At 36.0% G+C, this 19,863-nt stretch overlaps 4 protein-coding genes across 8 annotated transcripts; 3 read left to right on the forward strand and 1 right to left on the reverse strand.

Annotated features, from left to right (window-relative positions):
• The first annotated feature begins 702 nt into the window (after window positions 1-702).
• Window positions 703-3,294, forward strand: LOC109166180. Of its 2 annotated transcripts, none has more exons than XM_019315081.1 (4): window positions 703-1,123; window positions 1,388-1,978; window positions 2,315-2,659; window positions 2,710-3,294. In XM_019315081.1, exons 1-3 carry the CDS (start codon window positions 757-759, stop codon window positions 2,650-2,652), a joined length of 1,296 nt encoding a protein of 431 aa, XP_019170626.1. In that variant the 5' UTR covers window positions 703-756; the 3' UTR covers window positions 2,653-2,659; window positions 2,710-3,294. The 2 variants fall into 2 exon arrangements, with proteins under 2 accessions (XP_019170626.1, XP_019170627.1); XM_019315082.1 differs by having other exon boundaries at window positions 2,315-2,656; window positions 2,707-3,294.
• Window positions 3,295-4,872: 1,578 nt separating this feature from the next.
• LOC109166107 (probable calcium-binding protein CML30) lies at window positions 4,873-5,432 on the reverse strand. Its single transcript, XM_019314997.1, has one exon. The coding sequence runs from the start codon at window positions 5,380-5,382 to the stop codon at window positions 4,873-4,875; it is 510 nt and encodes a 169-aa protein (XP_019170542.1). The 5' UTR covers window positions 5,383-5,432.
• A 9,470-nt stretch (window positions 5,433-14,902) lies between these two features.
• LOC109166175 (myb family transcription factor PHL8-like) lies at window positions 14,903-16,389 on the forward strand. 4 transcript variants are annotated; one of them, XM_019315073.1, is made up of 6 exons: window positions 14,903-15,113; window positions 15,191-15,267; window positions 15,363-15,426; window positions 15,572-15,632; window positions 15,739-15,808; window positions 15,882-16,389. In XM_019315073.1, the coding sequence occupies exons 1-6, from the start codon at window positions 14,981-14,983 to the stop codon at window positions 16,236-16,238; spliced, it is 762 nt and encodes a 253-aa protein (XP_019170618.1). In that variant the 5' UTR covers window positions 14,903-14,980; the 3' UTR covers window positions 16,239-16,389. The 4 variants fall into 4 exon arrangements, with proteins under 4 accessions (XP_019170618.1, XP_019170619.1, XP_019170620.1 ...); XM_019315074.1 differs by having other exon boundaries at window positions 14,903-15,104; XM_019315075.1 differs by having other exon boundaries at window positions 15,363-15,420; window positions 15,578-15,632; window positions 15,882-16,388.
• A 776-nt stretch (window positions 16,390-17,165) lies between these two features.
• LOC109166108 lies at window positions 17,166-17,849 on the forward strand. Its single transcript, XM_019314998.1, has one exon. It carries the CDS (start codon window positions 17,166-17,168, stop codon window positions 17,847-17,849), a length of 684 nt encoding a protein of 227 aa, XP_019170543.1.
• The last annotated feature ends 2,014 nt before the right edge of the window (window positions 17,850-19,863 follow it).

Genomic DNA, 19,863 nt, shown 5'->3' on the forward strand with positions numbered 1-19,863 from the left:
ATGGGGGGAAGCTAGCAAGCTTTAGTTTGGAAATAAATGAGAGTAAGAGTTGTATTAACAGAGAAGTGCAGTGGGGGGTAGAGTAAGCTTCATTTTCATATTGTTTTGATGAGAAAGGTTTTGTCTTAGGGCCAGCCTGCACAAGCCTAAGATAGCAGACCATCACATTTGGGGTCTTTCTTGTCAATCCTGAGAGGGACAGCCTAAAAGCCTTCAAACCCTCCCACTCATACAACACACAAACATCTCATGAACTCACACGTGCGAACCCTTTTTTCCATTTTTTCTTTTCTTGAAAATTAAAAATCATTTCTTTTTGCTGTATATAAATGTGGGGTACCAGTGAGGTCACAGACTGAGAGAGTTGAGTCTTCCCTTCTTCACTCTTCTTAATAAGACTTGAAAAAAAACTTGCCCAGAGACTACTTTCAAGAATTCTTTCATTTTTTCTTCTTTATATCTCCCCAAGAATTGTTCTTTGTATTCAAGATTTCTTCTTTTTTTTGTTTATTGAATGTGGGCATGGCTAGTAGTAACAGGTGCATATATACACCACCACCAAATTACTCTCCTCCATCTTCTTCTTCTTCCTCATCTCCTTTTGGTGCTTCAATGGGGATGGTTTTTGCAGACATGGGTTCCCTCTCCATTGACCCCAAGAATGGTGGCACACAGATGATACAGGAAGCCTCTCTTCCCAGTGGGGGGGAGGGGAGGGGGTGTTGGGGTTTTCCATCTTTCTTGAAGGAAGGATTAATGGAAGATCATCATCATCATCATCATCATAATCATCAGAACCAGAACAACAACAGTGATGTGGAGGAAGGGGGGAAAGGCTCTGATTGCAGTGATGGGTTTGGGGAAAACAGTGAGCCCATCATTGATCTTAATGCTGCTGTTTTGAGTGGGGAAGATCATCATCATCATCATCATCAGGCTATCATGCATGTGGGGGGGAATGGTGGTAGTAGTAATGGGAAAGAAGCAGAGAGCACTGGGCAGTCAAAGCTGTGTGCTAGAGGCCATTGGAGGCCTGCAGAAGATGCCAAGCTCAAGGAGCTTGTAGCCATCTATGGCCCCCAAAACTGGAACCTCATTGCAGAGAAGCTTGAAGGAAGATCTGGTAAGAACAACAATCCTCTCATCTTTATCAATTTACTAAATCTTACGAGAAAAATCTGCGGTCACTATCTGAGAGTATCGGTGCACTGTTTAAACCCGACTTATAATTTTAGTGTATAAATGATCACAAGTACTGTCTTGTGACGTTTAGCTGATCGACTGAAACCAAAAAGACTAATAAGCTGTTTCAGCAGAATAGCTGATCAGACAAATTAAGAAGGCTTAGTTGAAAAAATTGACTAATTTGATGATTGTGGGGGTGAAGGGAAGAGTTGCAGGTTGAGGTGGTTTAACCAGTTGGATCCAAGGATAAACAGGAGGGCATTCAGTGAGGAAGAAGAAGAGAGGCTAATGGCAGCACACAGGCTGTATGGGAACAAGTGGGCAATGATTGCAAGGCTGTTCCCAGGGAGAACAGACAATGCAGTGAAGAACCATTGGCATGTAATAATGGCAAGGAAGTATAGGGAGCAGTCCAGTGCTTACAGGAGGAGGAAGATGGGGCAGCTGGTTTACAGGAGAATGAACGAAGAAGACGAAGACCAGCTTACCAGCACCAACACTGACGGCGCCGCCAGAGATCATGGTGGTAATAGTGGTGGCGGTGGTGGTGGCATGAGAACAACAGCCATTGGAGCAATCAGCAGTACTAGTCAATCTGGGTGCCCATTTGGAGGTGTGGGTAGTAATAATAATGGTGGTTGGATGGTTTATGGTGGAGCTAATGGTTCACCCCACATGGCTGCCTCTGGTGAAGCAATCCCAACTAACAATGGCCACCACCACCACCACCCTCCTCCACCTCCATTCTCTGCTCTCTGTGCTCCTCAACAACCACCCTTTGATCCTTTTCCAGGTTCAATTTCTCTCTCCCCATTTTTCACTTTTTTCTAATTTTAGTTAAACTAATCATAACTCAAGGGAATAACCGTTTGATCTAGTGGCCCGAAATGACTTAGCTGGTTTGTATGGATTCTTTGTGCTTTATGAACAGATACTGCATTGTAACAGAGTCAGTAGTACTAAAAAATATCATTAGTATCACAAAAGGATTGGAATTTGTGACTTTATAGTTACAACAAGTTTGTATATTTTAAGGATTTTAGTGGGGGTTATCGACTTTGTGGTTATAAATTTGAATCTTTAACCATCTTGACTGAGGTTACGGTGAATTGGTTTTGGTTTTGTGAAGGGCAATGCAACAACCAGATGGTGGGCATGTTGAATCAAGGAAGATGTTGGGGGAAGCCCCACCACCAATTTCTCGGCCGCCACCCTCCGCCGCCGCCGCCATTAATGATGACACCAATAATGCAGCAGCAACAGCAGTACTACAACTTGCCATACTCCATCTCCCCGGAGTTCTCATCACGGCCGCCGCCGCCGCCATCAGAGCCCCATCCTCCACCGCCGGCGGCCGCCGAGGACGACAGAAAAGGCGGCGGCGGCGGCAGCAACAACAACAGTACTACCCCGTGCGACGCAATCTCTCCCACATTCATAGACTTCCTCGGAGTCGGAGCCACCTAATTAATAAACCCCAGACAGACACACACAACTGTCGCCGCCGCCGCCGCCTCCATGAAAGCAGCCATTTTTCCCGGCCATGAAAACTCAGTTTACCCAACACTGAAAACAACAAAAAGATAACGCCTTTCCCCATCCCCACTCCCCAAAATCAGCAAAAACCCCACCCCACCCCCCAAGAACTGTTAAAACACAATAAAAGCTTCTGCAATTCTGTCACCACTTGTCTCTTTACTCAATAATTCCCCCCTTCCCTTCCCCTCTCTCTCTCTCTCTTATTTGGATTTTGTTTTGTGTATGAACAGTGATGTGTTAATGGGGGTTAGAGTGAGTGTGTGCTAAAAGAGAACAAAACCAGACACTGAAAATCGAAAAACATCCTTTGGTGATGGGCCTGCAGAAACCAGGCAGGAATTCTGGTCCCCAAACGAACGCCAAAAACAAGAATTCATTAAAAAAAAAAAAGGGTTGCGAGAGAGATAGAGAGAGAGAGAGCATTGAATTATGTAACTGTTTAAACATACATTCTGGGCAGAATGTGTCTGATGAAGTTGTGTTCATGCCTCCTACGTGGGAATAATGCTCGCAAGTCGCAACTGTCCCCAACAACAGTTGTGTTCCCAGTTTCGCGTATGCTTGCAGAATGTGAGTCCATATTATGGGAGGGAGGAATTATTATTATTCCCCATTCTTGTTTTCTTATTATTAAAATAAAGTTTAATTTGTGTGGGGATACCATCATAGATTTGTTGAGTACTTTTTTTTTTTTTGATAATTCTTTTTTGAGAAAATGGTCAAATAGACTCTCGAATTTTAATTGAAAAGTCGGTTAGCCTTCTAAACTTTTAAAGGGACAATTACATTCATCGACAATACATTTTGATGACCTGTTATTACAGGTAATTCGGGTTCCGACCATCCTCTGGTGAAATTTCAAACAACCAGTCACGGAGAAGGCGACCTTGGTCTCCTTCTACTTGAAGGGCGACTGTTCCCCGGTGGACGATAACTTTTTTGTCTGAAATTGTTAGAGGGTGGCCGGATCCCTAATCACCTGTGATAACAAGTCATTTATAAGTTTTTACCATTTTTTCTTCTTTTTAATGTTTTTCTTGAGTCAAGTTTGATAAATGATAGATTTGTTTTACGAGCTGTCACAAACAGGACGAGTTAAAAATATTTTATGATTTTGTGCGCCGTTTAATGACATGTGTTGACAGTTGGTGTTACCAATCACTAATATATATTGGTAATCATAATACGAATATATAATTTTTTTAGATCCTCATCAAAATAATAAAACATTTGATTAGAGACTCAATTTTTTAAACCCTAAACTTTTAATTATTTTTGTGGTAAAAATTCTAAAAAAGTTTTTTGATAGTGTATTATAGGTAAGATCATAAACCCTTTCAAATATAGTGTAAAAAGAAAAAGTCAGTTTAGAAGTTCAAAATTCACAATTCTCAACATTTTCATTTTGAGTTTGAGTTCACGAGGGGAAGGAACATGAACGACGCATCATTCAAGATGATCTCATATACTACAAGAAAAATAATTTTTTATTGACAAAAAAATTAATGAAGGATTTAGAAACCTTTAGCTTCCCATTCTCTACAAATTAAGAATGTCAATAGACTACTTTAATTGAAAGTCAAACTTAAAGTAATATGATTATCAAACTAATAATCCAACAAACTTGACTGAGATTGATACCACCAATAAAAAAAATTACAAAAACTTCTATGGTGTCAATTTGTAGGGTTATATTGAGGACTTTTAGCATTGGTTTCTACAATACTGGTTCAAATGAGGACATGACTTTCCATGTAGATTGCACCATAGGCATGTATAAGTGCACCACACAATGTTCGAAAATGCACCAAAATGAAATGCACAAATGCACCCCATAATGGTGCATTTATGCATACCTAATGATGTATGACTGCATTGAAAGCACTGTGCTGACCCTGGTTCCACAATACCTAATAATGTAACTAAATATACCATAGAGGCGATTGTACCGATACAAAAGACATCAGTACAAATCGTAAGTAGTTCTACCAAATACAAATGGAAAAGGGAAGATCATAGGTGATTGTACTCGGTACAAAAGACGTCATAAACACAAATCGTTAACTGATTGCACCAAATACAAAAGACACTAATACGGATTTACATCCTAAAAATTCTTAAAATTAATATATACAAAGCCTAAAAGCCCTAGATGGAGATTTGGGCCATAAGTTTAGCAAACTCACCAAGATCAATCACCCCATCACCATTCTCATCAAAAGCCCAAATCATCCTCTTGCAATCCTCCAACCCACACCCCTCCTCCTCTAAGCCCAAACAAACAAGAACTCTCTGCAACTCACATGCTTCTATGAACCCATCCCCATTCTCATCAAACACATCGAAACATCGTTTGACCTCCGCCATGCTAGCCTCCTCCTCACCTCCACCAACAACAACCCTTTCACTCTCTTCTTCTTCCTCCTCCTCGTCTTCTTCCCACTCCATGCCGAGTCTACCCATCACCACCTTCACATCCGCCATGCAAACACTGCATGCATCCTCCTCCACCTTGCCTCCGCCGCCGGGATTAATGGAGATTTGAGGGGGTTTGAGGAGGAAGGCCTCGCGGATAGCGGAGTAGAGGAATTTGAAGAACGTGACGAGAATAGACGATGATGCTGCAGTAGTAGTAGTGTTTCTTGCTGTCAACTCCATTGTTGCAGATACTACTAGTTCTTGCTATGAAGAAGAGAGAAAAGGTTTTTTTGGAGTTGTCGTCAACGAATCAAAGAATATACAATGGTGAATGCAAATGCTGTGAAGTTTCGCAGTAGTTTCGAGCCCAAACACTTATTTTTTTTTTTCTTTTTCTATTTATGAGTAAATCCCAACTGCTATTGAGATAGATGCAAAACTTGCCTTGTGACCATTGTAAGATTTCCCTAATAATATATATTGGGATAAGAGATGCAAGTTGACTAGGCTTATTAAGTAGTTTTAGTTTGGTTAGACTTGAATAACTAAAAGTTCAACCAGACTCTGTAGGTGCCTAATATATACCTGAATTTGATGGGATACAAGATATATTATCATATAGCATATTCAGATACGAGACTCATACACTATCTAGGATTCTGAGTGAAGTATGAGACAAATATGACTCGCGGTCTATTGTTCAGAGGCAATGAATAGGGTTATTGCTTCCGCTTCTATGATGTTAGATTATTATTCAATATCGTTAGATTATTTATATCTAACAACTATAACCTATAAAAGTATTTATATATTTTTTTTGGGTTTAGATTTGGAACTGTCGATTCGGGTTCTCAATTTTAATAAATTGGAACGGAAATCTTTTGAGTTAAAAAAAAGAAAAATTATAAACAACTTGAATTTGAAACTTTATAATTACTAATTAAATTGTATCATTTGAATTGCTTCTCAAGGAACCTAAACACCATTGACTATCTTGGGAGGGACTCTATTGAGTAGTAGATGGATGGAGCCGTACAAACGTGTAGAAGAAAATTTTAATTGATTAAATATAATATTTTTGTTATAGAGTAGATGTATGTAGGTATATATGTAGAGGTCAAGACTCAAGATTGAATAATTTTTTTTTGAATGCTACTAGCTCTATTACATTGTAGTATCTGTTCATATACAACTTTCTCAAACTACTGAAACACAAAGAGCTAATAACGCGCCTCAACTGAGGCTCAAACTTACAACCTTCCAAATGGAAGTCCAACCCGGGTACCATTGGACCACATAGTCCTGGTCAAGATTGAATAATTTAATGTAACTATAAGTAATTTATTGCAGGGTTTTTTTGGGTAATATATCGTTCAGTTAAATATTTAAATTATTAAAAACATAATATGTGCCAATATAAGTTATGTCCTTGATTTTTGTCCATTTTTTATATGCTAATAAATATATATACATTTTGCTTTAATTGTTGTACATTTTATTTGTATTAGACAAAATCACTCTTACACCGTTATAATACAGTTAGTATTTAATATATCCACCAATCTTACCATACACCTACATCTATCATATATTTTTCCTATTTTTAATTATCATTTTATTAAAATTATCATATAACAATTAATTTAATTATACATTATATTTTAATTAAATATTTATATGAATGTTAAACTTTATATATATATATATATATATATATATATATATAATGTTTTGATCACTATATTATTCAAATATATGATAATTCAAAACTAAATCAAAAGTATTATAACTTTAAAAAATTGCGAAACATAATTTTAATTAATTTTTAAAATTTTATTACTTAACAATATTTTAAGATTGGGCATAAATTTTCGCGCATTACGCGTACAAAATGTTACTATTAATAAAAAAGCTAACAGAGATATAGATTGAATGATTTCTGATTTCGGTGCTTCTCAGCTTAATTTGCAGGTCTTTGATAAACACAAACCTTTGAGAGAATCGGCTGTGCGGGTCACATACATATGGTGTCAAAATTGTTCAATTTGAATTCATGTAGTTTCGTTCTTGTTTTCTTTGTTCATTATATAGGACTTAGTTCTGGTGCGATAACTTTTTCAGGTGTGACCGTACAGAGATTTGTATCATTGAATGAACTTAGATGAATGTTTAAAATCAATAATAAGTGGAAAAATACGATGACATTTTTATAATTTTCAATAATGACTAGTGCCTTTAAATATATGCTTGATGGTGTATTTACAAATCAGTACTATGTGCACCACAAACCAATTAACATCGAAAATATATTTAGTGCAAAAAATTACTAAAATACATACCACTATATTTTTTTCTCTTTTCAATAATTTTCAACTGTTGATCTGAGTTCATCCAATAGCCAGATCTGTTTACATGGTCACACCTAAGGAGACTATATGTGTGTGTGTGTACTAGTAATTGTCACGTGCGATGCACGAACTATTATTAATTTAACAAATTTACCAATTAAATTTATGACATTCTCTGAATTAGCAAAGAAAGTAATGGTTGTGGAAATAGAAAAACGTACTTGAGTTCTTGAGCTCAGAATTAGTTTGATTAAAAATGTAAGCATAACTATACAATGTTAAATTTAATATTTTAAAAAGTTTAATTATGCTATTATTTTGTTGATTTTAAAGTTTATTGTTACTAGGGATTTTAAAGTTTATTCTTACCCGCATTCCCGATCCATTCCCCGCACCCGCACGGGTAATGCAATTCCTACCCTATACCCGCCCCCCGCACCCGCACGGGTAATGCAATTCCTACCCTATACCCGCCCCCCGCACCCGCACCCGCACGGGTAATGCAATTCCTACCCTATACCCGCCCCCGCGGGATTTTGCAGGTGCGGGTAATACCCAACCCGTAACAATTATTAATATTACACTTAAATCAAATAAAAATTTTATACTACAATTGTAATTATCACATAGATTTTTTTTTTTTTTTTTTATATTTTTGAATGTTACTGGCCCTATTACATTGTAGTATCTGTTCATATACTTTCTCAACCTACTGAAACACAAAGAACCAATAACGCCTCCACCGAGGCTTGAACTCATAACCTTCCAAATAGAAGTCCAACCCGGGTACCATTAAACCACATAGTCCTGGTAGATTTTTTTTTTATATAAGTTTGAACATAACTCTAAAATTTAATAAGAGCCAATGAAGTTAATCCTTAATTGGAACGAAAATTATGTTGGTAGTATCAGTGTTGCAAAAATCGCGCCTAGGCGCCCTAGGTCGTCCCCAGGCGCCTAGCGATTTTTTCAACCTTGGGTAGTATAAATTGTATTAAGTGTTTACTCATTATGTTATTTGTGTTGTTCATATTCAACTTTCATTAACAAAAAACTAAGAAATTTAATTCATTATGCATTTTTAATTAATAAAATGTACATAAACTTATATAATAAATGAATACAAATAACAATATATATAAGTGCGGGGCGGGGATACCTCCCCCCACACCCGCCCCCATACCCACGCGGGTTTACGAAATTCCCCCCATACCCGCCCATTACCCATATTGTGCTGGTATTTTAAAACCCGTAGGGGCGGGGATGCGGGGAACCCATTGTGTGCGAGTAGAATTGTCATCCCTAATCTTTACTTGTATTATTATTATTATTATTTGAATTTTTTTTTGAAAGAAATTTGAATTTGAAATAACTATTTTAATTATATAACTAACGTATTTAAATAAAACTTGTAAATAAAATAGCAGGCGATATTTGTCGAAAATCTCCACCAAAAACTTATCCATTTGAAAAAGATTATTTAGGTAAGAACTATATTTATTTTATATCTAATTTCTCCTCTTTATATATGTGGAGTCAAATTAATAATAAAATATAATTTATAAAATAAAATATGTAGAGCTATAATAATAAAATATAATTTATAAAATATAAATACACATAATAACTTCATAAAAATATATATAAATACATCTACCCACACAATTAATGCATTCATACTTGCTAATCTTGTTTCTATCAAAATGCATTCACACTTTAAAAGAAAATTTTTCTGGCTAGATTATGCTTTATTATATATATATATATATATGTGTGTGTGTGTGTGTGTGTGTGTGTGTGTGTGTGTGTGTGTGTGTGTGTGTGTGAATTGCCCGCCTAAGAGAGAACTGAGAACCATTCAGCGCGCGTTATGTGTCTAGATCTAAGTGCACCTGACATTATAACTAGGTGCACCTACAAATGAATGTTTGTGAGTGGTTTTCACGGGTACTAACTATCCGCTGAACTCCTCCGCAAGAACAAAAATAGATCAGATCAATGAATGTTAACAAGGCAAAATTAAATGCAATTGTAGGTGAAAGTATGTACACTTGCAAGTGATTTTACCTGCACTTTCTACTTGCAAATGTGCACCAACTACTTGCACATATAACACATTTACATGCACCAAAGGATAAGTGCCGCGCGCTGAATGGTTCTCAGTTCTCTCTTGGACGATCGTTCGCATGAGAGTGCGCCTAATATATATATATGGCTCTATGAGAACTATGCCTTAGGTGAGAATGTGAGAACTAATTTGAGCCATTAAAAATAAATGATGCACGACTGTGATTAATCCAACAAATCTACTTAGATTAAGGAAAATAATTATGAAAATAAAATAGTAAAGAATATTTTACCAATGACAAATTAGTCTTATAATCGTCAATCGCGTCAAAGAAGGAAAACATTCCTTTCACACTATGATTTCAAAACATGTTTCTTGTGTAATACGGAGTAATATTTATGGAAACAAATAATTATTTTTAATTACTAATATTAACACTCATGCCCAAAAGTCAAAAAACAAAACTCCACGACAAAAAAAAAAAAAAAAAAAAAAAAGAAAGAAACTAACAAGAGTATAATAAATCACAATTAACACAATAATGCACTACAACTACAGCAGTGATGCACTAGATCTGTAACACCAATGCACAACTCGCAGTCTTACGATGCACCATACCTAGCGCCCCAATGCACTGCATGATGCACCCCTCCTAAAATCACAGATTTATCAATGCAATATAATTACTATATATTTTGAGCGAATGAATTTTACAAACATGCATTACTAAAATCTAGTAATTTTGATGGGTTGCCTCGTGACACAGATAAACTAATTATTTAATTTAGATAAGTTGATAACTCAATTCTTTCAGGGGTCGTTTGGTTCACGGAATGTCAGATTACCTTAGGGAATGTTAGATTGCTGGGAATGTTAGATTACTGGGAATGTTAGATTCCTGTGTTTGGTTAAAATTGGGGTATGTAATATAATCATGTTTGGTTTAGGGTTATCTTTTATTCACACACTATAATATCCTTAACATATTTTCATATATTTTAATAAATTTAAAAATTAAAATAAATAAATAAGATAAAGGTATCATATATAATTACATGATTTTAAAATATTAACTAAATATTGAACTTGAGAAACAAAATTATTTTATATGCTAACCTAGCATAATAAAAATAAAAAATATATATATAATTACAAAAATAATTATATATGTGTGTGTGTGTGATAAACTAACATAACCAAGGTTATCTTACATAACCTTAGAAATTGAAGGGAATCACATTCCCTTCAAAATCCTATGTGGAGGGAATGTGACATTCCTGGGGAATGCTAGATTCCCTGAGATAATGTGAACCAAATATAGGAATGTGAGTTTTGGAATGTCACATTCCCTTGGTTATGTTATATAACCTGAACCAAACACCCCCTCAGATACTGCTAACTTAATTAGCGAGTTAAGCTTATACAAAGTAGTTGATAACTTAATTTTATTAACAGTTAGGAGGATGTATGGTTTGATGGTTTTTTTTCAAGGATCTGAAAAGCAAGGCATGAGCCCCTAGTCTTGGACAATGTCACCAAGCCCGAGGTCTATGGGAATAGTTACGTTGTGTTTATGGGAAAGGAAATTATTATGTATAGTCCCTAGTTTGATTTCTAAATTTTTGATGTATATATAAAAGTAAGAGTAGAATTTAGGATTTCATGTAGTAGAATTTTTTTATGAGAATTGGGTACTGCTAGCTCAACTTACGCTTGAAAGAGAAATTTTTGGTCTTCATATGAAGGCTTGAAGTTGATTGATTTATTAAACTTATCATCGTTATTTTTAAGATGCAGGATACACCAACCTTTACATCTAAAATTATAACTTGTAATGACGAAGGCTTAATTTTATTTTCGCATACTATCACGTTTTCAAGAGCCATGATACTAGACTTGATTCTCCACCAATCTCCGACCAACAATAATATTGACATCTACTTTAGTTATCTAACTTAAGGTGCAATCAAAATCATTGATATATATAAATAAATAAATAAATAAATAAATAAATAAATATATATATATATATAGGGTCAGGTTCCTGTGAGGTCAGGTCTTCCCGTGCGGTCAGTGCGGCATACACCATTAGGTATGCATAAATGCACCATATAGTGTTCGAAAATACACCAGAATGAAATGCCAAAAAATACACCACAGAAAAAAATACACCACACATAATGGTGTATTTGCGAACACTGTGTGGTGCATTTATGCATACCTAATGGTGTATGCCGCACGGGAAAGACCTGACCTCACAGGAACCTGACCCTATATATATATATATATATATATATATATATATATATATATATATATATATATATATATATCATTTTTTAATAATATTAATAATAACGATTTATTCAATTAACAAATCATTAAAAATATTTGGCATTATTCATCACACCAATAATTTTAGACACAATAAATTATTGCTTGGAATTGCAGTGAGGTTTCATTATGTTTGACAAGTAGCTTAGGCATGGGGCTAGCTAGAGGATGAGACTAGGAAAATTAGTGTTTATTAACAACTTAACTCTTCAAGTGTGTAATGGACATCAATAATAACACAAGTGTCAATTATTTATTATAATAAAATTATTGGTCATAGGTAACAACCTTTTAACCATTCCTTCAACTAATTTCATTAGTTAATTATAAGCTAAGGTTACTATCCCTTTATTATATTAAGTCAAAAAAATATATATAATGCATAACTTTTTAGAGATTGTGATAATTGATTACGACAACTAACTAAGAAGGACCGTTTCACCTCATTTGCAAGGTACCATTATTTCATAAATCATTTGGGTAAATTAAAGTATACTTCGTTTGGACCGATCAGTTATGAATAACCTAGACTAGTTTACCTCTTTCTGATCCTTTATCAGGTAGAGTAACAAGACCGCTTTCACCCCACCTTCGGATAATAGCTACAGATTTTTTCATAAATCAAATTAATTATCTCTATGGTCCCTCATTCAAACCATCTCACATCTCATTTACTCCATTTGTATTATTTACATCAGTGCATCTACTATATATATATAGACTATATCTTTTTCTAGATTCTTACATATGCATTAGTTTTCCTGGAGTTAGAAAGCACAAATGATAGCATTAAGTGGAGCTCAGGTGTCAACCACTAAAAATGAAATTAAAGCTAAGAGATACCTTTGCTTTTCTTCTGTCTTTTTATCTGAAAATAGTTAGCTTTGCTTTCATTGAGGAATATCTGAGGATAAAGAACAGATGCCTCATCAGTTTATTCCTCCCAATAGGAATTCATGCATTCAAAATAAGGTTAACAAAAGCCTTGAAAAGGGTGCCCCGAAAGAGATGGTCGAGTAATTTTTTTTGGGTGATGAGAAAAACTCGATTACAGTTACTATAAGTGGGTGTGTACTAGGTAAACTTTGTCTTGTGACGTTAGTCGACAAATGACAACAAAGAGTTAAACTAATTTAGGTTGTTCATAGTTGACCGGTTCAAATCAAGAAGGTCTAGTGCCCGAAAAGGGTGGTCAAGTGATTTTGTAGAGTAGGGTTCTCGTACCAAAAAGTTACAGGTTCTATTCTTGCCAGCATACTCTTGATCACACCTGTCGGACATTGTCTTTCTAGTGCAATTTACCGGCCTCCTTTTTGTGTGATTTGTCTGTGTTATTACATAGGATTGAGTTTACCAGTGCACACGCTCAAGTAGTGGTTATGGTTTCTCTCATCATAAAAAAACAGAAAGGTTAATAAAAATTATTTTTAAAAAACTTATTTTTAGACATTAGAATCTAGCTTTAATTTGGCTAAATTATTAAGAGAGAATGTATGTTATGATTCAAATGTGATCCACATGGGAAGTGGCCTCAGATCACACCAAACATTTATTGGAATCATGAAATCATATGTAATCATGATATTTCTCACCATCATTTGGAAACTTTGAGGAAAGGAATTGAACTGCTTTATTAGGTCATCCTTTGATCACTCTCCTTGTAGCCAGGATTAAGACATTTGCTTATATGTGTTCCATGATGAAAAGATTCTTTAATGTCACTATATGCATACACTTCCATAAATCAAGTTGAAAGCCTTGTTCCGACCACTTTTGATATCCGGAAAAATCTTTGTTGCTATTTCCGATCACTTTTTGCTTTCGACTTGATTTAAAATCACTTTCAGGTGGTGGGAAATTTCATAATTTCCAGTAGTGAATCTTGTTATTACAAAGCTAACAATTCGACCAATCCGGCTGGGATTGTCGGCATTGGTTGAACCTGATCTTGTTGTGATTGCAAATTTGCAACCCAAGAAATCCCAAGATTGATCTGATTCTAATTGACTTTCACGATTTCTTGTTTGCCATCTTTCCCTTTCTTTTTTCACCTTTTACTTTCTTGTCTTTACCCCAGAAAATATACTGTGTCCAAGAAAAGCCACAATAATCCTCCTTTTTCCTGGCTTCTTTAATTTCTGCTAACTTCAAATGTTTGTGTTGCCTAGGAGCAATCGGTAAGCGGGTTGCTAATGCCACTATAAGATCAGATAATCAATTCTTGTATATATATGTTACGTTAAAGGCTTTAGATTAGACCTTCCCGAGTAAGAGTTAAACAATACATATTACAGTAGTGAAAATACCGGGTGTTACACATAATCTATAACTAGATTCTTTGGGTCCATCATCCTAAGAGAGCAGAAAAGAATCTGCAGATAGATCTCAACAAAGGCAGATGAGATTACAACTATTAGCTAGCATAAAGGAAAGGCAAAAGAGGACTGATTTAATTTGGTTTTTTGCCTTTCAAATTTCAATGTGCAAAGGATATATCCATCAAAGGGTCATCATTATTGTGATTTTCAATCAAAGATTTATATTTTGTAATTTCACCTAAAAAAGTTGCAGTCATCATGCAACAAGGTGGGGCTGAGTGGTAGAGAAAGTGCAGAATGAAACCAAGCCATACACTTTTAACCCTTTTCTCTCCTTTTGAGACCAAGAGTGAATATGTTTTGCTTTCTCCTTTCAAGTCAAAGGATAAAGGCCAAATTGGTCAGGTTGTTAATTCGGTAATCACAAAGTTATAAATTCGACTCCCAGCAAAGAGTAACCTATCAGTCTTTTCGTTTGAACTGGTCAACTATGGACAACTTAGCTAGACTGGTTTATAACCTCCTGATGTGGTCCTTTACCGGTTAAGGTCACAAGACGGGATTTACCTAGTACACACCATAGTAATTGTGGGTTTCTTTCATCACAAAGAAAAAAAGGATAAAAGGAAAGAAAATTACTAATGCTCATGTTACAATAAGTTACATACTTCCCTCCTACTATAAGTAATAGTCCTATGCCACCAAATATGGACTAAAAACTACAAACACTGCCAAAAATACTGGCACTTCTCTTTGGTATCATAGCAAGAATGGCTCCTCAGAGTGTGCAAGGCAATGCGATGAGCTTGGTTTTATCCCGGGAGGCGAAGCCGAGGCTGAAATGGACTGCAGAGTTGCACGAGGCATTCGTCGATGCAGTGCAGCAGTTAGGAGGTGCAGACAGTGAGTTAATTCGGTATGCTTCCTATGTTATCGTAACGCTTTTTTTCATCAGAAACTCTAACAGTAATATACTGCAGAGGCCACACCTAAGTCACTGATGAAGGCGATGAACATTCGCGGTCTGTCTTTGTACCACCTCAAGAGCCATTTGCAGGTTCGGTTAATTCCTTTTATTGTCACACTGTAATGGTATATATATACAAACTTCTTTTGTTATTACACCTTTGTGACAGAAGTTTGCTGCTGCAGAAATACCGACACGGGAAAAGTCATCAATCGCGACACTCTTGTCACACGAGGCAACAAGGTAAGCCACGATCATTCTTACTATCAGCTTAAACTTTTAGTTGAGACAGAACACATTCTTTCTTCTGTTTGGTATCAGAGCATAGTAGCATAATAAGAACAATATGTAAGATATTCGGCCCGCACACATGACAGACAAAATACTCGCTTTTGTGCAGACTACAGCGAGCCCCGGGATCAGAGGAGTGTTGCTATGCAGACACAGAAGAATGAGTAATAACTGCTGCTAGCTAAATCGTATTACTGTTTTTTTTTTTTTTCGGGTGACGAGGAAAACCTGCAGCCATAACCCGAGGCTCTTATTACTGTGCTGTTTCAGGAAACTGCAGATAGATCAGGCTTTGCAGGTGCAAATGGAAGTGCAGAAGAAAATACATGAACAGATTGAGGTAACATCAAGATCCCGTATTCAAATCGATATATACGATGAATATGATGGATGTAAATGCTATGTTTCTGCAGGTTCAGAGGCATCTCCAGCTGAGAATTGAAGCTCAGGGAAAGTATCTTCAATCTGCTCTAAAGAAAGCACAGGAAATCCTTTCGAAAGCCGACCTGATCTCCCTGCTAATCTCCCCAACAATGGTGGATTTGGGGTGCCAAAGCTCTTCGGAAAACAGCGAACTGACAACAATGGAGAGCTGTGAAGAAAGGGAAGAAAGAAGATATGATAAGAGATTCAGAGGCAGAAGATATGATGAAACATTGAAAAGTTCATCAGGGTTCTTGGAGAATCTTGATTTGAATGTAAAGAGTACTGTGAATAAGTTTGATGATACAGACTGTAAAGTAATTGATTTGAACCGCGAATGGGTATGATTTTCTGCTGGAAATTGTATGAGCAGATGCTCTGTAAGGTTATATATATATATGTGTGTGGATATTCCAAAGTGCTTGAATTGGATCCTAGGATGAGGCCATCCATGATGTTCATAGAAACTTTAATTTGCAGGTTTTTTAATGTTTTGTTGATTGGTACATTGAATGTTTATCTAAATATTATTAATTTTAAATGTTAAGTTTTCTCGAGTATAATTAACAACCAAGAAAATGACATGTTACAAAAGGTGAAAATCAAATCCTAGAAGTTCCATGCAAATAACTTTTATTTATACTAAATTTTTTAAGAATTCTAAACTAGGTTGAGACTCGGATAACAATAGTAATTCTAGAGTTAGTGCAACAAATCCCGAGATCTTGGAAGGGATGCATTTTTAAGATAAAAGGTCGACGTGGGCCCTACTCGAGCAGCGACGTCCTGCCAAGCACGTACAACGCCCTTTCATTTAAGACGACACAAGCGCGCACGACCTTGGTCGCAAGATTCATTTGGTATTTAACATAAAAATCATTTTGTCATGTCAAGATAGCTCAAGTCGTCGATCAATCAACGTTTAGTCTTGCTTTCATGGACAGGAGATTGGAACGTTAAATTATTTAGACAGCTCAAATTTTACCTCCTTCACGAATTTTAGGACGGGTTCATGAGATTCATAATATGTATGGCAAAGCCGAAACTTGGGTTATATTAAAAAAAAAAAAAAAAAAAAAAAAAAAAAAAGCACTTTATTGTACTATGTAACCGTTCCCATGCAGGTAGTTACTAACAGTTTATAGAATCCAAAATTTGAATCTTTTATCCACAAACTATATAAACCCTACAGATTCTGCAACTACCAAATCTCCATTTTCTCCATTGATATCTTCTTCATCTCGTTCAATTCTTCACAATAATTTCTTGCAAAAATGGACCCAACAACAGAAGGATTCGGGGTGAAAATCTACGAAATATCCCCACGGCCAAACCTCACCAAGTACCCATCAGCGCCAGCGGCGGCGGCCTCCATCTCCGTCGTCTCCGACCTTCCACCGCCGCCGGGAGGCGGCCGGAGAAAACGGGCAATGGCGAACGGGGTCCAAAAAACGCTCTCAAAAACCTCTCTACTCGCCAACTTCCTCCCCACCGGAACCCTCCTCTCCTTCGAAATGGTCCTCCCGAGCGTCTACGGCAAAGGCGACTGCTCCGCCGTGAGCGCCGCCATGATCGTCGTCCTCCTCACCCTCTGCGCCCTCTCCTGCTTCTTCTTCCACTTCACCGACAGCTTCCGCGGCCCCGACGGGAAGGTGTTCTACGGCTTCGTCACCCCCGGCGGGCTGGCCGTGTTCAAGAGCGACGCCGGCGTGGAGATCCCCAAGGACGAGCGGTACAAGGTTGGGATCACCGACCTCGTCCACGCGGTCATGTCGGTGCTGGTTTTCGTCGCCATCGCGTTTTCCGACCACCGCGTCACTGACTGCCTGTTCCCCGGACACGCGAAGGAGTTGTACGAGGTAATGCAGAGTTTCCCGTTGATGGTCGGGATCATTTGCAGTGGATTGTTCCTCGTCTTCCCCAACACCCGTTATGGCGTTGGCTTCATGTCCCCCTGATACTATCAGTTTCCAAAATATTATTTAGTTCTGTATATTATACTAATTTGAGCAGTATTTATCCCATATATATGTATATATTTTGTGGTTTTATTATCATTGTTTATTAATTTTGTCCGTTGATTCTTACCAACACTTTTCTGGTCAAGTTCATTATATAGGATTTTTTTTATGTGATAGATCAATACAGTTAATTTATCTCCCTTATGTGATTTGTGGATTATTACACTAGAGTAGTGTTTACTATATACATCTTTCGATAATGATTGCCTATATTTTTCTCTTCGAAAGAGAAAGAAAAAGAAAAGATTGATTTGTCATTTACAATATAATTGAATAAAAGTTTTTTAAAAAGTTAAATGTCCGCCTAGTAATAATTCATTCTTGGAAATGTTATTCCAGCTAATATTATTCAATTTGGTGTATAGTATTATACTAAATAGTATGAGTTCAGTCGTCGCCAGTTCCAGTTGTTGATTTTCATAATGAATTTGATATCTGTCATTTAAAACAAGCTTAAGAAAATTGTGCATAATATAATTAAAAGTTATTTAAAACGTTAATGTCTGCCTAGCAATAACTCGTTACTGGGAATGTTATTTCAGAAAATATTATTTAATTTGGGTGTATAGTATTACTAAATAGTATGTGTTCAGTCACCAGTCCTCCTGCCCTTGTTGATTTTCATCAGGGACAGAACCAAAGGGGGCAAGGGGCAGCTGCCCCCTCACCTCATATATAATCTTTATATGTATATATGTATCTATAGTACATGTTTTGGTATTAGTATAAAAAAACTATTATATGTCAATAAGAGATAAGATAGATTAGTTGGCAAAGCATATGTTTGGCATTTGTAAACGTAAGGGTTTGAACCTTTTGGCATCTTATTTTATCAAATTAATTATGTTTCATATTTTGTTAGGAATATTTTTATAAAGTTTGGATGTGTTTTATTTTTCGCACATATCCAACTACATTTCTTAGGTAAATTTTTTTTTTTTTTTAAATTATCTCTTTTATTTTAATGTTTTGTCCTTTATTGAAAAAAAAAATTCTGAATCCGTCCCTACTTATTCGCCCCCTTCAACTGAATTTCTGGCTCCGTCCCTGATTTTCATAATGAATTTGATCCAAGAAGGAGATTATTAGACTAAGTATATGGCTCACAAATTCTTTGTTTTTTTTTTGTTTTTTTTTTTTTTTTTGTTTTTGTTTTTGTTTTTTTGATTGTTTCTGATTTACCATTGTCTGCTTGGTTTTACTAAGTTCAAATCCATATCCCAACAACATTAAAGCAGTCCAAGATCATTAAAACAAGTTTAAGAAAATTGTGCCCAATTAGGTAAAAGTTCTTGAAAACGACTTGGACTAAAATGTCAAGTAGATAAGTTGAATTTGAAAGCATCCATCAGCGGCAAGGGTCATTTAAAGCAGAGTTTGAGTGTATTATGGGCAATTTTTGTACTGAAATAATGGATTTAATTAGTTTTGATGAGTTGAAAACAGATTCTCTTGTTGCAACTCGAAAGATACAAAATCATAAGAGTGTCTAAATCCCTTTCAAAAGTAAATAGATGCAAAACTTAAGTTTTGATAAACTTCATAAAGACTTCGACTTTATACTAAAAGCAGAAGATACCGTGGAAGTAATTCTTGTTTTCTTTAATTTGTCTAATGTATATTTATAATTTAAAAAAAAAAAAAAAGTGTAAAATACCCGGAGTAACAGTTATCCTTTTTGAAACTGTCATCCTTGGATTAATGTAATGTTCTTTTCTGAAGTTCTTGCCGTGCAAGTTGTTATCAAACACTTCGGACAAAACAAAGTACCAAAAACAATTGATATCAAAATTGTTGTTTTGTGCCTTTGTGTGAAAAACCCAAGCTAAGTTAGTAGTATAGTTAGCTTAGTAATCATAAGATTGTTAATTTAATTTGTGCAAGTTATTGATTGACCTTCTTAATTTGAGTCGGTCAGTTATGTTGGTTTTATTGACCACCGGAGTAGTCA

The sequence above is a fragment of the Ipomoea nil genome, unplaced genomic scaffold (genome assembly GCF_001879475.1).
Source record: "Ipomoea nil cultivar Tokyo-kokei standard unplaced genomic scaffold, Asagao_1.1 scaffold3087, whole genome shotgun sequence".
NCBI lineage: Eukaryota > Viridiplantae > Streptophyta > Magnoliopsida > Solanales > Convolvulaceae > Ipomoea > Ipomoea nil.